We start from the raw sequence: 16,627 nt of genomic DNA, 5'->3' as shown, positions 1-16,627 counted from the left end.
TGTACTATAAACACATACTCGCATTCAAATAATCGTACATATAATTAATGACACACACACACACACACACACACACACACACACACACACACACACACACACACACACACAGCCTGTGTCTCTTCTGACCAGTACAGTGTATTCATCTATTGAGGGTTACTGACCTTGGTCTGCAGAGATGTGGGTGATGATGAAATGATAAGATTATAAAGAAAGAAAAATAAAAAAGCCACAAGTATTGACAGCGCTGATATCGCAGAAAAGGATCTAAGAGACCAAATTATAAATACATTCTTGGGCAGTGTGACTTTGATTAAAGAAAGCTTTAATTTTTGCTCATGCCTCACTACAAGAGGCATGCACCTCACTGAATTGGTGGATGACACCCTTTTCAGTGCTTAAAACCACTTTCATCTGGAGCCGAACAGTTGTGTGGGGCCAGCTCCACCCAACCTTGACCTGGGGTGTTCATATTATTGGAGTTGCTTCAAAATGCAATTTTCCCAACGCTTTGTTAGAGCACAGCTATATCATATCATCTATATTTGTAATCGACGGCGGGCAAATAGGAAAAAGGGTCAGCCCTAACATCTCATTCTTCTAAGCAAAGCAATTCTTTTGCTTTGGTAGGAGATAATTACTAAGGCAGCCATAGCCTTGCTCCTTAAAAAACTAACCTGAAGAGCGGCCACGCAGATCTGAGAAGCCCTGAATCACTGCCAGCACTGTAGTTGGCGCCCTGAAAGGTCCCACAATTGGGACGTACACAATCTTTCTTTTTTTTTTGTCGGTTCGAAGCTGAAGGTGTGCAAAACACTCAATTGCCCCATTCACCAAAAGCTCTCCACACTAACCAATTGAGTTTTGTAACACCCACGGCAAGGACATTTTTGCTTTAAGTGCTTTGGCATACAGGTAATTTAGGTTGTTTATCAGTTAAGAGCTTTATCCTTGCACCTTCAACTGCCCTTCCTGCTCCCACACAATGTCTTTTTCAAAATTAATATGACAGTGATGGTTCACAGCAATATGTTCTCTGTAATTAAGTTTAGTTGTAACAGTATTCAACATGGATTAATTATACTAATTTCTGTTTATTATGTTGTGGATATCAATTCAGGAATCAGCACCAAGCATTTACATGTGCATGTTTCTGTGGATGTGTATATACATTGATGAGCCAAAACATTATGACCACCTGCCTAATATGCTGTTGATCCTCTGTGTGCTGCCAAAACTGCACTAGCATGGACTCTACAAGACCCCTGAAGGTGTCCTGTGGTATCTGGCACCAAAATATTAGCAGCAGATCCTTCAAGTCTTGTAAGTTGCGAGATGGAGCCACTGTGGATCAGACTTGTCGGTCTAGCACAGCAGTGGCTAACCGTGTACCATGGAGAGCCATATGTATGCAGGTTTTCCTTCCAACCCAACTCTACACCAGATGATTTCACTGATACATTCTTCCTCTTTGGTGGAAGGGTTGCTAATCAGTGGATTCACCTGGTGTGGAGTCCGGCTGGAATGAAAACCTGCATACACATGGCTCTCCATGGCACATGGTTAGCCACCCCTGATCTAGCACATCCCACAGATGCTCAATTGGATTGAGATCTGGAGAATTGGAGGCCAGGGAAACATCTTGAACACGTCATCATGTTCATCAAACTATTCCTGAACAATGTGTGCAGAGTGGCAGGGTGCATTATCCTGCTGAAAGAGGCCATTGCCATCAGGGAATACCATTGCCATGAAGGAGGTTACCTGATCTGCAACAATATTTATGTAGGTGGCACACGTCAAAGTGATGTCCACATGAATGGCCAAACCCAGGGTTTCCCAGCAGTACATTGCCCAGAGCACCACACTCCCTCCACCGGCTTGTCATCTTCTCAAAGTCCATCGTGGTACCATCACATCCCCAAGTAAACAGCGCACACGTACATGGCCATCCACGTGATCTAAAAGAAAATGGGACTCATTGGACCAGACGACCTTCTTCCTCTGCTCCATGGTCCAGTTCCGACACTCCCGTGCCCATTGTAGGTACTTTCGGCGGTGGACAGGGGTCATCATGGGCACTTTGACCGGTCTGCGGCTACACAGCCCGTACATAGCAGGGTGCGATGCACTGTGTGTTGTGACACATTTCCTCCCGTAACCATCTTTAAAATTTTCCTTGACTTGTGTCACAGTAGACCTTGTGTCAGTTCAGACAAGACAGGCTAGCCTTCATTTCCCTCACACATTGATGAGCCTTGGGTGCCCAACATCCTGTTGCTGGTTTGGGGTTTGTCCCTCCTCGGACCACTGTCAGTAGGTACGGTACACACCACTGCTGACTGGGAGCACCACAAATGCCTTGCCATTTCAGAGATGCTCTGACCCAGTCGTCTGGCCATAACAATCTGGCCCTTGTCAAAGTAACGCAGGTCTTTACTCCTGCCCATTTCTCCTGCATCCAACATGTTGACTATGAGAACTGATTGTTCACTTACCATCTAATCTACCCAGATCTTGACATGCGCCCTTGTTTGGAGATTATCGTTATTTGGTTCACCTGTGAGTGGTCATAATGTTTTGGATCATCAGTGTATGTCTTAGAGCAAGAGGCCATTTTCATTTCTGTGGAAGAAATTGGCAAATGTTGCCTTGCCCATTCCTGACATTTTCTTGAAACATGAATGTATACAAGTCCCAGCCTATCAGGTGTGCCATCTTGTGAATACATGTGCTCCATCCTCCCATTTCACCGGTGTCCACTCTGACGATTTACACAGTCTTCTGTCCTCCAGGTTCCCTCCACACATGGTGCCCCCCCACCACAGTTTGCACACCACGGGCATCCCTCATCCAGCCATCGTCACACCCAACGTTAAGCAGGAGTCCTCCCACAGTGACATCAGCTCCCTCAACAGCTCGTGAGTTGTCCTGCACTGTCTTAAATTCCTCTTCCAGTCTTGAGTAGTTTCACTGCAGGCCGGCTGTTTGACCTCAATCATTTTCCTGTACACCTGACTCCCCACAGGAAACACACAGACGCTAAAAAGGAAGAAGAGAAGAAGAAGCAGCCTCACATAAAGAAGCCACTGAACGCCTTCATGCTCTACATGAAGGAGATGCGGGCCAAGGTGGTGGCTGAGTGCACACTGAAGGAAAGTGCTGCCATCAACCAGATCCTGGGGCGGAGGGTAAGCCCGACTAAAGGATTACTACAAAACTTCTGACCCTTAAAACAAATCAATATGGTTTGGGCATACTGGTATCTGAGGTGTGGTGTGAAGTGTGGTTTTAGTCCAGTTCATGATCTTTAGTCCAAGTCATCCTCTGTCCCATCTTTCCCATTCTTCTCAGCTATGCTGTTTAATAAAATTGATATTGGCACAATCTTAGAACCTTAAAGCAATATTTACAAATGTTACAGGCTGTATGTTAAAAGTCTCTGAATATGTGCTCTCTGTCTCTTTCTTCCTGTCTGGCTGTTTGATTGACGCACAGTGGCATGCCCTATCGCGGGAGGAGCAAGCCAAGTACTACGAGCTGGCCAGGAAAGAACGACAGCTCCACATGCAGCTGTACCCGGGCTGGTCAGCACGAGACAACTATGTAAGTTTTTAAGTTTACAAGTCGTAACACTGCCCTTTTTCCTCCCTCACAAGGACATGTGTGCAGGACGAGTGACAACTCCCCATGGGCTCATCTTTCTTTTCAAAATTGATCTTTTGTTATGTTACTATGAAACTGAATAAACTACAGTGACCTGTCCCTGCTATAACAGTAGAAACTAAACATTTCTTATAAAGCCTGACTGCAGGATTGTTCAAATGAAGCCCTGTCCAGTGGTTTGCTCTCAGGGCACCTGACTCTTGACATATAAACACACAATCTAAATGCATGGTCTCATCGTTTGCGTCTTGGGATGAAGCTGACCAATGAAGCCTTCCACAATGAGCCTAAAGAAATGGGTCTCCCCAGCCAGAGACCATCAGAGCCCGTCTGCAGTGCATGTTCACAAAACAGAGGAAAATAAGACAAAAAAATACAACAAAAGAAGAAAAGAACAGAAAGAGAGAGAGGATTCTAGTCTGGCCTGCAGTGGCTGTTGTAAACCGGAGGGCACAGACTGCCAAAAAAAGAAAAAGAAAAAACAGGCAAAGAGAGAATGAATGAATAAATAAGTAAACACAAAGATGAGCCCTATTCTTTGTTTCATGTTTTGGGCCTTCTGCAATATAATAACTAAGGTTCCTGTCTATCTCTATTTTTTTCTTTCTATTTTTTTGGCGGGTAACCAACAGGGGAAAAAGAAGAAGAGAAAAAGGGAAAAGCAGCAAGCAGAGGGCAATGGTAAGTGAGCTGCAATTATCTCTCATATTAGAAGAGCCCCATCATGTGTCAGGGATATGTGACATCTCACAAGATAAAAGTCAAACTACTTTCTTTCTTTCTTCTTTTTTAACTTTTTTGATATTGTGCCTGGCTTGTTTTGTTTATTGTCTTGTATTTTTCAGGGTATAGTTATGCGACCCAATGCAATATTTAAAATTGTAGAGTTGCTTATAACAGCCCCCTTTTCCATCCTTCCCTAGCTTCCCCAGCTAATAACAACTGAATATGCATGACCCCCCCCCCCAAGCCCCACTCCATCTCACCTCCCTCCTGACCCCCCCCCCCTTTTCCCAGTTTGCCCCCCAGCATTCTGGTACTGTGATTTGTGTGTTTTGAGAATGTAAAATTTAAGCATTGTGAGAGCCATTAACTTTGCCAGTGTTGTGTGTGTGGCCCTGTGTTATAACGCCTGTACCCTGCAGATATGCTATGCTTGTGCACTTGTGCAGTGTGTGTTCACGTGCGTGTGTATGTGTGTGTTTGCCTGTGTTTGGTGGGCTGCCCCGTGCTTGTCTTCATGCATGCTTTTATATCAACATAAAAAAAAAGAATCACCCACATCTTGAAATTAAGGAGGTTTGCTAATTCTGTTATTTATCCATTTTATTCCTATGATTCATATTCTTCTGCTCATATTGTGAGTTGACAAGGAGAAATGCCAATTTGTCATTATGCATTTTGCGTTCGTTTTGGTGACGGATCCCTTCTTCAAGGCCTCTCTATCTGTTCTTTTTTTCAGAACACAGAGAATATTTTCCAAACCCTTGCCTTTCACTCCCTCCGATTACAGGTGCTAATGTCATTTTGAGTATTAAATTACTAACTTGTTTTTTTTTTCTCTTTGTTTTCATTCAAAATTCATGTATATTTATCCATGGTTGTGCTACATTAGAATACTAAGAGAAGCGTTAATCTTAAAAACCATCATTTTAAACATGCTCTATTTGCTATTTGTTTGCCGCTTTCCTTTCTTGAAAGAAAATGTTGCTAATGTTTATTTGGCTCCACGCAAAAGTATATTTCCTTTAAGTTACATCCATTTTACCCATGTTGCCATGTTGAAGTCATTTAGATTACTTCCCCCTATTTGACAAAACAACGATGCAGGATGTTTGAGGGCTAGATGGTTAAAAGCTAGATTCTCTAATTGTGGAGTATGACCTGAAGGATGTGATGTCAGGGTAAACCTCCTTAATCTATACGCTTCAGTAGCTGCGCTTGTGCCTTTCCTATTAGGCCAGCATGAGTTTGCCCCCCTCCCAACCACCCCTTCTTCAACCCGGCTCTACTCAGACACGGCCTGGACTCAAACATCTTACCTTCAGATCCTTATTTAACCGACCCGCCACTCGCCCCGTCGCCACTTCTGCTCTGCATCCCTTATAGGGCAGAGTTAAAAAGTGACAGGGAGCTGTTCTGCCCCCGCAAGTCAGTGTAGGTGGGAACGTTGTTTGATGCCAGGCCCGAGGAGTATAGTTTCCCTCTCCAGGTTAACGTCTTTTTAATGCCCCCCCCCCTCCCCCCGGGCTAGGGCTAACTCATCCCCTTGCTTTCTTAACAGCCTGCTACTGCTGTGTTTTTGCTGCCACATTAATCTTTTTCTTTTGAAATAATAATGCATTGATTCCCCCTAGCTTCAGATTATTCCTACCTGCGTTTGCCCCCCTGTGTATACCCTCTACCAAATAGGCTGTCTGTCTTGTATAGTTTATCTCCAGTCAGAATTCAGATAACTTTAATGAAACATTATCCCTGTTGATAATCATACTATTTACATTATGATTTGGTCATCTGCCTGCATTTTGATTTTACTAACATCTGAAACACACTAACTGTTTCTTCCGGCAGTTTCTGTCGATAAAAACCATACTTGAGAATGGCTTGCATCTTTTTTTTTAAAAGGGGAGTGGGGTTTTCTTGCTCAAAAAGTCACAGCCAAGCTTCACAGATTCACCGGTATCTGTTTTTCTCCTTATTTCTCCTTTCTTTTGTCTTTCGATTTTGGTTCTGTTCCTCTTCTTTGCTGGCTTCCCCTCCTTGTTGCGGCATCAGACCTGAGCGCTCCTAAGAAGTGTCGAGCGCGTTTTGGGCTCGACCAACAGAATAACTGGTGTGGCCCGTGCAGGTGTGTATGGTGTGTGCTTGCACTAGCCAGGGCCAGGTGAAGGCTGGGTTATGTACGCTGGGACCTCCTCCCTCGCTCTCTGCCGCTGCCTCTCTACCTCTCTCTGTCTCTGGCCAGGCTATCATCACCTCTCTGCTTCCTCCGGCCACACCCTGCCAGGTCCTACCATTTGATCCCTACCGCCTGTTTGGGAAGAGGGCTATTAACAGCATACGCCAGTGTATTTCTCTGAATGGTGTTTGTATGACTGTGCATATCCGTTTACGAAGGGACTGCATCCTTGCTGATCCCGATAATTGTTGGGATGAATGAGTTTTAATTGCAGGATATTTTAAAAAAAACCTTTTAAGGTTGGTCATAAAATCCTAAACTGGCAGTTTGGGGCTTGGAGGATCAGGAGCGTGACGGCTTGGTGAATGTGGAGGACATCCCAGTGTTGCCATCCTAAACTTAAGCCCTGGCTACATGTTTTTGTCTGTGCAATGACGTGTCCATTTTCTTTCCTTTTGTTTTGTTTTTTTGTTTTTTGTCTGTGTGTACGTTTTTTGTCTACCTCTTTGGCTAACAGATGCAAATACCCCAAAGAAGTGTCGTGCCTTGTTCGGGCTTGACCAGCTGAGTTTATGGTGCAAACCATGCAGGTATAACTCCAGTAGTACATATGGTGGGAGGACAACCCCAATAAGCAGTGCCTTTTCGATGATTATTTGTGTAAACAATCCTCAGACCTCATGTTCCTTTCAACGTAGAAACAGATGGCCAACTCCTCAGCTCCTTTTCCTGGCTGAGGAGTTACAAAGAATCTTTCTTTTAGAGCAAGGTTCAAGCCAAGAGGCAGAAAATGGATTTGTAAATGGGATTACCATATATCTAATGTAAACCAAAGTCTTGTATATCTACTGCAGTGGCATGGTTTGCTAATTAGGTTTGAATCCAAACTCCTAATGGTCAGAGTTGCGACTGAAATCCATTTTCTACTCAGGCAGAGTTTGACATCTTAACTGTCATATATGTCCTAATTGGCGCCCATGCATAATCATGTAATGCTTACAAATTTGGCCCTGCTTTCTCTGAGGGCCTGCTCAATGACACTCTTTTCTATGCCCTCTTCCTCCTCCTTCTCCACCTCTTCTTCCTCCAAACTCCTCTCTGATAACCCTTACTTAGTCCCTACCTGTTGTCTTTCTGTTCTGACACAAGCAGTCTTTGAATTGGGAATATTTTCATGGTAGGTATTTGTTTCTGCTAAGTAATACCCTTCTCTGTGTCTGGCTTGCACTGCCTCCTGCCCTACTCTTTATGGACACAATTCTCAACCAAACCATTGCAACACATTGTCTGGTATTGTACAGTACTGTGCCAGAGGCATGCAAAACCCTGCTGCATGTGTCATTTCTATTCTTTTGTAATGGTTCATTTGATTAGGCTCAAATTTCACATTTCAGTCAGATGGTTTTTGCTTAACACTTTCAGTCAAGTGGAGAGGTTATTCAGATTACTCAGTTCCTGAAACCATTCTAGCTAACAGTATTCACTTTTCTCGGGGTCATACAAGTGAGTTTTTCCCTCAGTTGTTCATTCTGCAACGAGTAGTGTTTGAATTTTTGCCGTTAGATAAACCGCTTAATTATACTCATTCATTGGTATTTTATTGGGGGGAAAAAATCTTGTGGGTCCAAATACACATACACGTTCTGTTGGTGTATGTGTATGAGACCGTTGTTGGTAACCTAGCAATAATAGCAGATCATGAGAATACAGCTGAGAGTTAAGACAGACCAGTCAAGGGGGAAGGCGTAATAATTCAGTCTTCGTTTTTGGAGCCGAGAGGTTAAAAGACCTCACTGGGCTCCATTTCCTAAAAGATGCATCTGGTGTAATTCCCCCTGAGACAGAGAAATCAATAGCTTACACAGGCACATACATTGAATCAATATGTCTGTTAAAAAATGGATATTAGCTCATTTGTAGCAGTTTGACAGACAGTTATCACTTGCGAGACGCTGTAGAACAAGATGTATAGTTAGAACTAGCAAATTGATACCTTTGGTGAACAATCGATACACTAACACAATGCCATCAAGGTACAGTGCACTAAAAAAGCCAAGCAGTCTACCTTGGTCCTGCGCCTCTATAGACCTTTTCCTATTGTTCTTGTGTCCACTGTCATGTGCTTGCACTCTTGGATAATTGTTGAGCTCATCAAAAAAAATGCATGCCTGCTTTTTTTTCACTCAAGCATGCGATCAAGGTATTGTGTATCCTTTGTCCCGTTTTCCATTCTAGTTCTGTCTTGGTAATACACGCTCCATTTTTCTCACTTATTTGTGCAGAACCACTATCTTCTTATGTACAGGCAGGGGTATGACTTGAGAAACAGGCCTTACCTTTAATTGAACAGTAGATCAGCCACACTTATATTTTCAAGGGCCTCTGCCAACTCTCACTTTTCTTCTTTCTGTCTTGACCACCTCAGATTTCTCCTCTTTTTCCCGTTGCCAGTCCCTGTTAAACTAGTGCAGTCTTTAATAGTCTATGTTCTTCAGGCATCTTTGTGATGGAATTGGGAGTTGAGAGGGAGGGGTCACGGCTAAGGTCAGGGTAAAGATGAGGTGGGCAGAGATTCCCCCCTTAACCAAATCTGTACACAACATCCACAGCAGAGTCACCACAGATAAATGCAACCCCTTCTTATTCCCTCTTAACCCCCGAGTGGAGTTGCATTGTGAATACGGTTCCACTGAGCAGGATGGGCTTGGCCTCAGGCACACCAGACAGGGGGAGGGTACTGACCCTGAGCAGAAATGCAAACTTGATGCCTTGACCCCTTGCGTGCACACACTTGTGTCTTTGGGGCAGATGCAGGGTAGTGTGGATCTTGTTGACTTTTTAGCCTTGCATCCAAACTCTGGCCCCCTCAGGAGAAGAGCGAGTACAGCCAGACTGTGAGAGAAAGTATACAGGGGAGAAGGAGAGGGCAGTGAGCCAGGTTTGCTCACCGCATGTTGCTGTTGAGACCAGGCAAATCCCTGGCTGCTAGCTCTGCACAAAAGCAAGCTCTTTGTTTTATCCGAGATTACACAGAATTCAGAGAGCAAACATTGCAGCAAAATGATCCCATCTACATTGTTGTTTCCCCACCATTCTCGCATCCTTTCTTCATTTCCCTGCTGTTTCCTCTCCATTTGCTCCAGCTGTGATCTTTCTTTCCTGTGTGATGGTGTTGTGCTGGGAACCTTTTTAAGTCTTTCTTCTCTGTGCAAGGTCTACCCAGCCACTTGAATGCACCTTAAAAAAAGCCATCTAAAAGCACTTTGCAAATTATAATAACAGGAAAATGGTGAATTCAAGTAGCTGCTAGTGCCAAATAACTGTGCAGTTGCAAGTTGTGAAACTAAAAGATGTTCTTTTTTTGTTTTTTTGCCTTGCCTCTCAGGAGAAAAAAAAAGTGCATTCGCTACATCCAAGGTGAAGGCAGCTGTGCCAGTCCTCCCTCTTCGGACGGAAGCTTACTAGACTCCCCCCCATCCTCCCCCTCCTCAGTGGCTCCCTCCCCCTCCTCAAAAGAGTCAAAACCTCAGACTGAACAAATGCAACCTCTCTCACTGACTATGAAACCGGCCCACCAGCCACTCCACCACCCACACCCCCTGGCTGGGCCTACACCGCCATCTTTGGTTCAGCTGGAGAACTCTGCGGCCGCCGCGGCTAGCAAAACGCCTGGCGTCTCCTCCCACAATGGAGCCCTGGAGCACGGTGACGTCTCGTCCTCGCGGCCGCCGGTCTCCTCTGTGGCTCCCTCTCTGGCCCGGCCCTCGGCATCGCTGTGTCATTCCCACTCGCTCCTCCCCAACTCCACAGCTCCTCAGCCTCTGTCGCTCGTGACCAAGTCCATGGAATAGTCTACCCTATTCTCTCTTCCTTATCCTCTTTTTCTAGTTCTGCACACACACACACTCAGACATACATACATACACACCTTTCTAGGCCCCCTTCCTGTATTTCACTTGCGTTCAATCGTTTCCTTGTTATGTTTCTGTGCCATATGGCTTCAGTTTTAGTTGTTGTTTTATTAAAGTTCATTGGTCAATATTTGACCCATCATTATCGAAAAATATAATTATTATAAAGAAATAATACAATGAGCTGTAGTATAGCTTTGTGAATCTGCCAAAATTTTTATGACTTTTGTTTTGTCTTTTTGTAGTGTTAAACAGTGCAACAGAAAATTATGTAGTTCAACTTCAAAAACATTTAAAAGATGGATATAAAAAGGTAGGCTGGATTATTCAATGAGCCCTTTTCTTAAAAAGAGTTGGTTCTCCTTCTTTATTTGTATTAAATACGAGCTTGCGAACCAATCATTTTGACATCTGTTCAAACTCTAGGAGGGCATGAGGCTAGCTAGCAGTGACACCTCTCTGAGGAACAACTTTAATTGTGATGTTACTTGTTCTTGTTTAAATGTACAGAAATAAAGGGGGGGGGGTCCTGTGTTAAATATGCATTGTTCCATTGCGTTGTCTTTTTCTTTATGCTGTTTACCTTTGGGGTGGAGTCAGGCAGGGCGGGTGGGCTTTGGGGGAGGTTAGGGGTGGGGATTTGTGGGTATTCAATACAAAATGTCACAACGCTAGGACCAGTAGTATTTATTGCTTTAGAGATTGCTTGTTGTATCTTGTACGTGTCCCTTTCTGACAAATTTTTTTTCTTACTACATTGTATAAATATTTTTTTCTTAAGGTAAGCGACTTCTATATGAATGATCCATTTTTACGAGGAGGTTTCAAAAGGCGACTTTTTTTTCTTTTCTTTTTTTTTTCTTTTTTTTTTTGACAAGTTCATTTCTTTCCTTGCTGAAAACCTGGATTCCACTCAGTGTACTGTGTAGGTCTCATGAACAGAAGTATGCACAACTTCATTTCAAGAAATGCGTCTATAAGCCATTTTACAAAAGGAGAAAAGAAAACTTGAAACAAGGGACAGTGGGTACCGTGTCTTCAGTAGTGGAAAATTGTCTAAAAGCCCTTCTTTTTTATTGCACAGTCACATCTCTCAGACTGTAGATCCGTGTACAGATTTTCCGTGCCAAAATTTTGTGACAATTTCCTTTGCCCCTCTAACCATGCTGTAGGGTTCTCTCTTGTTTTTGTTTGTTTTTTCTTTTTTTTAAATTAATTTGGATACCTTTGCTGTGACGTTACATAGATTGCTATGTATGTAGTATAAATGTTGCTATAACAAATGTGTTTGGTAGCAGATTGTCAAATATTAAAATTTAAACTTAATAAAAAGACGGACATCATACTGTATAAACCCACAAGGGCCAAATTATGTATATTAGGAGGTTCATAAAAAACTATTAAATACAAAAAAATACACAAACTGCCACTTTTAAGTACACTACTACATATAGGTAGATAGAAAAAATAGGCATGTTGATGTTGCAAGAGGCTGTAAAAAAATTTAAAAAAAAGCTACAAGAGAATCATCCACTCGGTGCCATTGTAGTTGACATGACGCGACTGTAACCTGTCAATTTCTTCTCTGGTTTATTAAGATGCTAATGATAAATAGTTTGAATGTTTCCTTAACGGCTGTGATGTTCCTGTTCTATTTTATGCTCTTTTCTTTTTTTTCCCCCTCCTGTTATTTTAAATGGTTTCAAAACCATGTTTTGTTTTTTTTTTTTTGTAATGAATAAATGTTTATGCTGTACAGTCTCTGTAGCATGCAGTTCTGTATTAATAAAAGCGACTTAGTATGTGCACACCTTTTGTCTGCTTGTTTGTGTTGAGATTCACTGGCTGCTGTAACGCCGGTGTTAAAAGCTGTACTGCAGAAGTCATGTCTCAGATGTCCTGGTGGTGAAATTGCAGTTTGGGGGTACCTTTGCTTATCTGAAATGGTGACTTTGGTCAATCTTAAGTTGCTGAGTTGCCCTTTGAGGACCATGTAAAAGGTTTTCTGTTTTTTTGCTGAAAGCTGATGGGATGTTGTCAAAAAACGAATAACCCTGCAGTTAGAGATTAGAGGATGTTTTCTATTGGTTTTAACCTTCAGTTTTTTTTAAAGGCTTCCTGATTGCATTCATGGTCAGCCAAGTCTGATAGTTCTCTAAAGGTTAGGAGATAATGCAATTAAGCTGAATAAACGTTGTTCTGGGGAAAAGTGACTATGGGGAAGGCCTTTCGGTACATTAAGGGAATTACTTTTATTAAAGGGATCCTGTCACTGATTTTACAGTAATGCGTCTGTATAATATGCAGCTGTCAACCTCAATTCATCATGCATGTCAGTGTCTTTTAAAGAAATGACGTTTGCTTGTTTACTTGAAAATAATGCCTTGCAGGAAGTTTTTATTCCTGCTCCCAAATAAGTCACAAATAGCGGAGTTTCTCATCTGGTGAATTATTACCTGGTGTGATCTGCTCACAAATATCTTGTCAAAGAGTGGCTTAGGAGTCTTAAGACCTGTGTCAACTTCCAATATGGATTTATTGGGTATGATAGGAGTGATAGCTATGTTTTAACATATTATTCCCTCATTTAGGTCTTCTTTCACCTAAACATCTTCCTGAAACCTGAAGGAAACTAGTACGCTTATGCAAGCATAACAGGTCAATATTGTTCAATGCAGTTTGATAAAATATTATAATTTTGCTTTTCTGGGAAAAAAATCGCATTGCATAGATGTGGGAATAACATTAACAAGCATATAATCAACTAAATAATTTATATTAAAAAAAGACAGCAGCCTGTTTCACATGAAATATTAAATCGTCAAAAGTCCAGCTCAGAAAATGAAAACACATGCAGAAGTTGGCAGCGTGCAATATCAAGACTTCACGAAAAGTTGCATGTTTGACGATTTATGAAAGTCGTGAGCATTTTTGTATCGACGATATAGGATTTTGTCGCGATAAAGAAACACTCGCTCTCTCTGCACTGCATGCTGGGAGTTCCGCGTGAGCGTGAGTGCTGCATTGCATGCTGGGAGTTCCGGGTAATCGTGAGTGGAGGTGGTGGCGAGGGAGTGTTTGGCGCGGAGTTTTGACTTAACTCTTTCTAACTTCGGACGTTTTTTTCGTCTGTCTTTTCTGTATGATCAGGTAAGTGTTGGGTTTGTTGGCTGATTGGTGACTGTCGTGACGTTTGTTTGATTTTTTTTTTGCTGGTTGATTTGCAAAGGAATGGCGTCCTCTGAGACGCCACTCCATCCCATCCGTCATGGCATCCAAATCGTCCCGCCGGAGCCCAGTGTGACGAGTGTGAAGGTGAAGGAGGTTTTGTGAGCTGTAGGAGAGAAAGTTGTCATTGTGATTACCTGCTGGGTGTTGGTGAAAGTCTGATGTCTTTTCCACACTAATACGGATATTTTGCAAAATGAACGTTTTCCTTTACGTTCTGGCCTCTCATCCCCACGCAAGCGGCTTTTTAGGTCACTTAAATATTTTTTAAAACGGAAGGGGGACATTTCCGTATACGTGTGGTCAAGGCCTGAAGCTGTGTGTGTGTGTGTGTGTGTGTGTGTGTGTGTGTGTGTGTGTGTGTGTGTGTGTAACTAAAAAGGATGTTCACTAGAAAGACGTGTCCTATCTGCGATGCAACAAAAAATGTCTCTTAACAAAATGTATGGTAAAGAGATTCCAGTATTTATTAGTGATATTTTAAGAGTTTTAATCATATTTTGATTATTATCGGGATAATATCGTGAATCGCAATTATTTTAGCTAGGATAATCGTGACATGAAATTTTCATATTGTCCCACCCTATCTGCCGCCACCAGGAGGCGCCATGCAGTCTGCTGCAAGAGTGATGCGTGGCATCACATAAATCCAACAGCGGAGAAACTCCGGCGGTGTCACTCTTCCGCACAAAAAGAGGCAAACACATAAGCTGAAATCCACATCTGCGGACGAGAGTGGCTTGGTGACGAGCTGGAGACTCAGAAGGCGGCGAGGACCAATTATACTAGCAAGGTACTTTCCCGCAGGCCATTGTTATAATGGCCGATTCCAATGCTTCAAGTCTTACCTACCGTGGCTCTTTTTCTTTTCTTTTTTCTCTTTTTACCGTGGCTCATTTGTGTAAATGCCGTGATGCTGCATGACATCACAGCATTTACACAAGAAGGAGGAAGAATTTCTTTTAGCTGTTAAAATAGTTTCAGTGGCATTCATGGAATCACCAATGATAAAATTAAGCTTAAAAAGTGGCATTCGCACATGGATATCTTAATTTTATGAGCTCCTCAGTTTCAATCGTTTGCATAATCATTGGGTTTACATCAAAATTGTCTTCCCAACTTACCATGTGTTTATTTTTCCTATTATCAAACTCAAATCCTTTTGGACTATAGAAGTTGCTAATGGGATCTTAACTTTTATGTTTGACCTTTTGAATAAATCACAGATCCATTTCGCGCCAATTATTTCAAAGATTGAATTTGAGGATGGTTACCAAGTGTGTAAAGTAGGCCAAGGTGCTTGCTCGCAAAACAAATGTGTGCGCGCGTCTGGGTAGCTGGCTCATGTCCTCGCAGTGCTCCAAATATACCCATACAGAATGGCCCTCAAGAACATTGGGCCTCATTCATCAATCGTTCATACGTACAAATTTGTTCTTGCACACCCATGGAATTTTTTTAGCTCTCAAGATTGTCTGACAGTCAGCAGCAAAACCTGATGGTTATTTGTAACCTTCCCGAGTCTACTTGCAACGAGCAATTATCCAGGCTTGCAAAGACATCAGTGTTAGCCAATTGGTGTCTGCATTCAGGGGTTACCCAGGTTCTACACTGGTCTCTGAGACAAACTTCAGGGCTAAACAATTCCATGGGTGTGCAATAACAAATTTGTTTGTACGAACCATTGATGAATGAGGCCCAAGGAGTCATTCAGATTTGCTCTTAACCTTGAGAATGCCGTCAGGTCCACCTTTGATTTGGTTTTATGTTGAGTAATTGAAGTGTCCCCCTTTCTTGTTGTCTGGTTTGTAAAATACTGTCTCCCGTGAAATTTGATAAGGAGTGAGAAGAAACGAGTTCAGCTTTCTGTATTGTAAAAAGTACAGGGGTACACTGCACTGTACTGAGGGAAAGCGGTGTTATTTGGGTCTTTCCACTAAAGTGAAGTTCTCTATGGATCAACAATGGCTTTTGAAAAAAATCAGGGTGTGTACGTGTATTTAAGTGTAACTGCGTGTGTGGCATTTTATAGATGTGCTCTCACTACAATGATTTTCTCGTGCATTTGAAGTTTGCTTGCAGCCGCAAAATAAGACGGCATACCCAGCAAAAGTATCAAAGTATTGCTGAATTACAACATGTAGTGAGCTTTATGTTGTGCATGAGCATGGCCGCATTGTATTGTACATCATCCATTGAATACAAAGCAGGAAGAAACCAGGGGGATGGGTTCAGTTGTGATCAAGCAAACGTAGGACTCTTCTTTGTTCCCCTTTGAATGTGTACAGTGTGCACACACTTAATGTATTTGTGTGGGCCATACCCTTGAACTGTATGCCTCTTATACTAGCGATGAGTAACATTGAACCGTCTGAGGCAGCTCTAATACATTTCGAGGAGGATAGAAGGCTTTGTGTACCTGGGTAAAAGAAATATTGTGTCTCCATGCCACACTCAAGTCTTATGATGTGAGTGTGGCACGGAATGTCGAAGGCCATCGCTGCAGGCAAGCATACAGACAAATCGGAAAACATTGCAGAACGTTAAATATGTCCCCTTGGTTACAAGTATGTATAGTAAGCAAGTTGAAGTTGCTTCACACAATAAAAGTGCAGCAGCAGTGATAATATACTCAACAAAATGAAAGCATAAATGGAGAACACCAAAGAAAATAAAAATGCAGCGACAGGAAACGAATGAATTGAAAGCAGAGGTAAAAAGATTAAACCTTAAAAAACGTTAAAATTCCCAACTGTGCTTTAACAGCAGAAAGAGACTAGGAGCCACTACAACAAATGTATGGACCCGTTGGACCGAGGCCAGAAGACCAACCAAGGTAAATGACCTTGCAGAATTTAGAGGGATAAACGTGTCGCAAATGTAATTAGGTGCATGACCATGACAAGCCTTGTAAGTGATTAAA

At 42.5% G+C, this 16,627-nt stretch overlaps 1 protein-coding gene across 6 annotated transcripts in view; it reads left to right on the top strand.

Moving 5' to 3' along the window:
- Positions 1-11,010, top strand: part of tcf7l2 (transcription factor 7 like 2) — a 56,084-nt gene extending 45,074 nt beyond the window's left edge. The window contains exons 10-16 of one of the 6 annotated variants that reach the window (XM_056297631.1): positions 2,796-2,921; positions 3,029-3,191; positions 3,499-3,606; positions 4,299-4,347; positions 5,129-5,179; positions 6,442-6,514; positions 9,951-11,010. In XM_056297631.1, the coding sequence (XP_056153606.1) occupies positions 2,796-2,921; positions 3,029-3,191; positions 3,499-3,606; positions 4,299-4,347; positions 5,129-5,179; positions 6,442-6,514; positions 9,951-10,416 (1,036 nt within the window). In that variant the 3' untranslated portion in view covers positions 10,417-11,010. Of the gene's footprint in view, positions 1-2,780; positions 2,922-3,028; positions 3,192-3,498; positions 3,607-4,298; positions 4,348-5,128; positions 5,180-6,441; positions 6,515-7,082; positions 7,156-7,681; positions 7,725-9,950 lie in introns of those variants that run through there. The other 5 variants (XM_056297630.1, XM_056297629.1, XM_056297632.1 and 2 more) reach the window with 5 other exon arrangements.
- The last annotated feature ends 5,617 nt before the right edge of the window (positions 11,011-16,627 follow it).

The sequence above is a fragment of the Lampris incognitus genome, chromosome 17, assembly GCF_029633865.1.
Source record: "Lampris incognitus isolate fLamInc1 chromosome 17, fLamInc1.hap2, whole genome shotgun sequence".
Lineage (NCBI taxonomy): Eukaryota > Metazoa > Chordata > Actinopteri > Lampriformes > Lampridae > Lampris > Lampris incognitus.
Note: the sequence above shows the minus strand (reverse complement) of the source record. Positions and strands in the feature narration are given on the sequence as shown.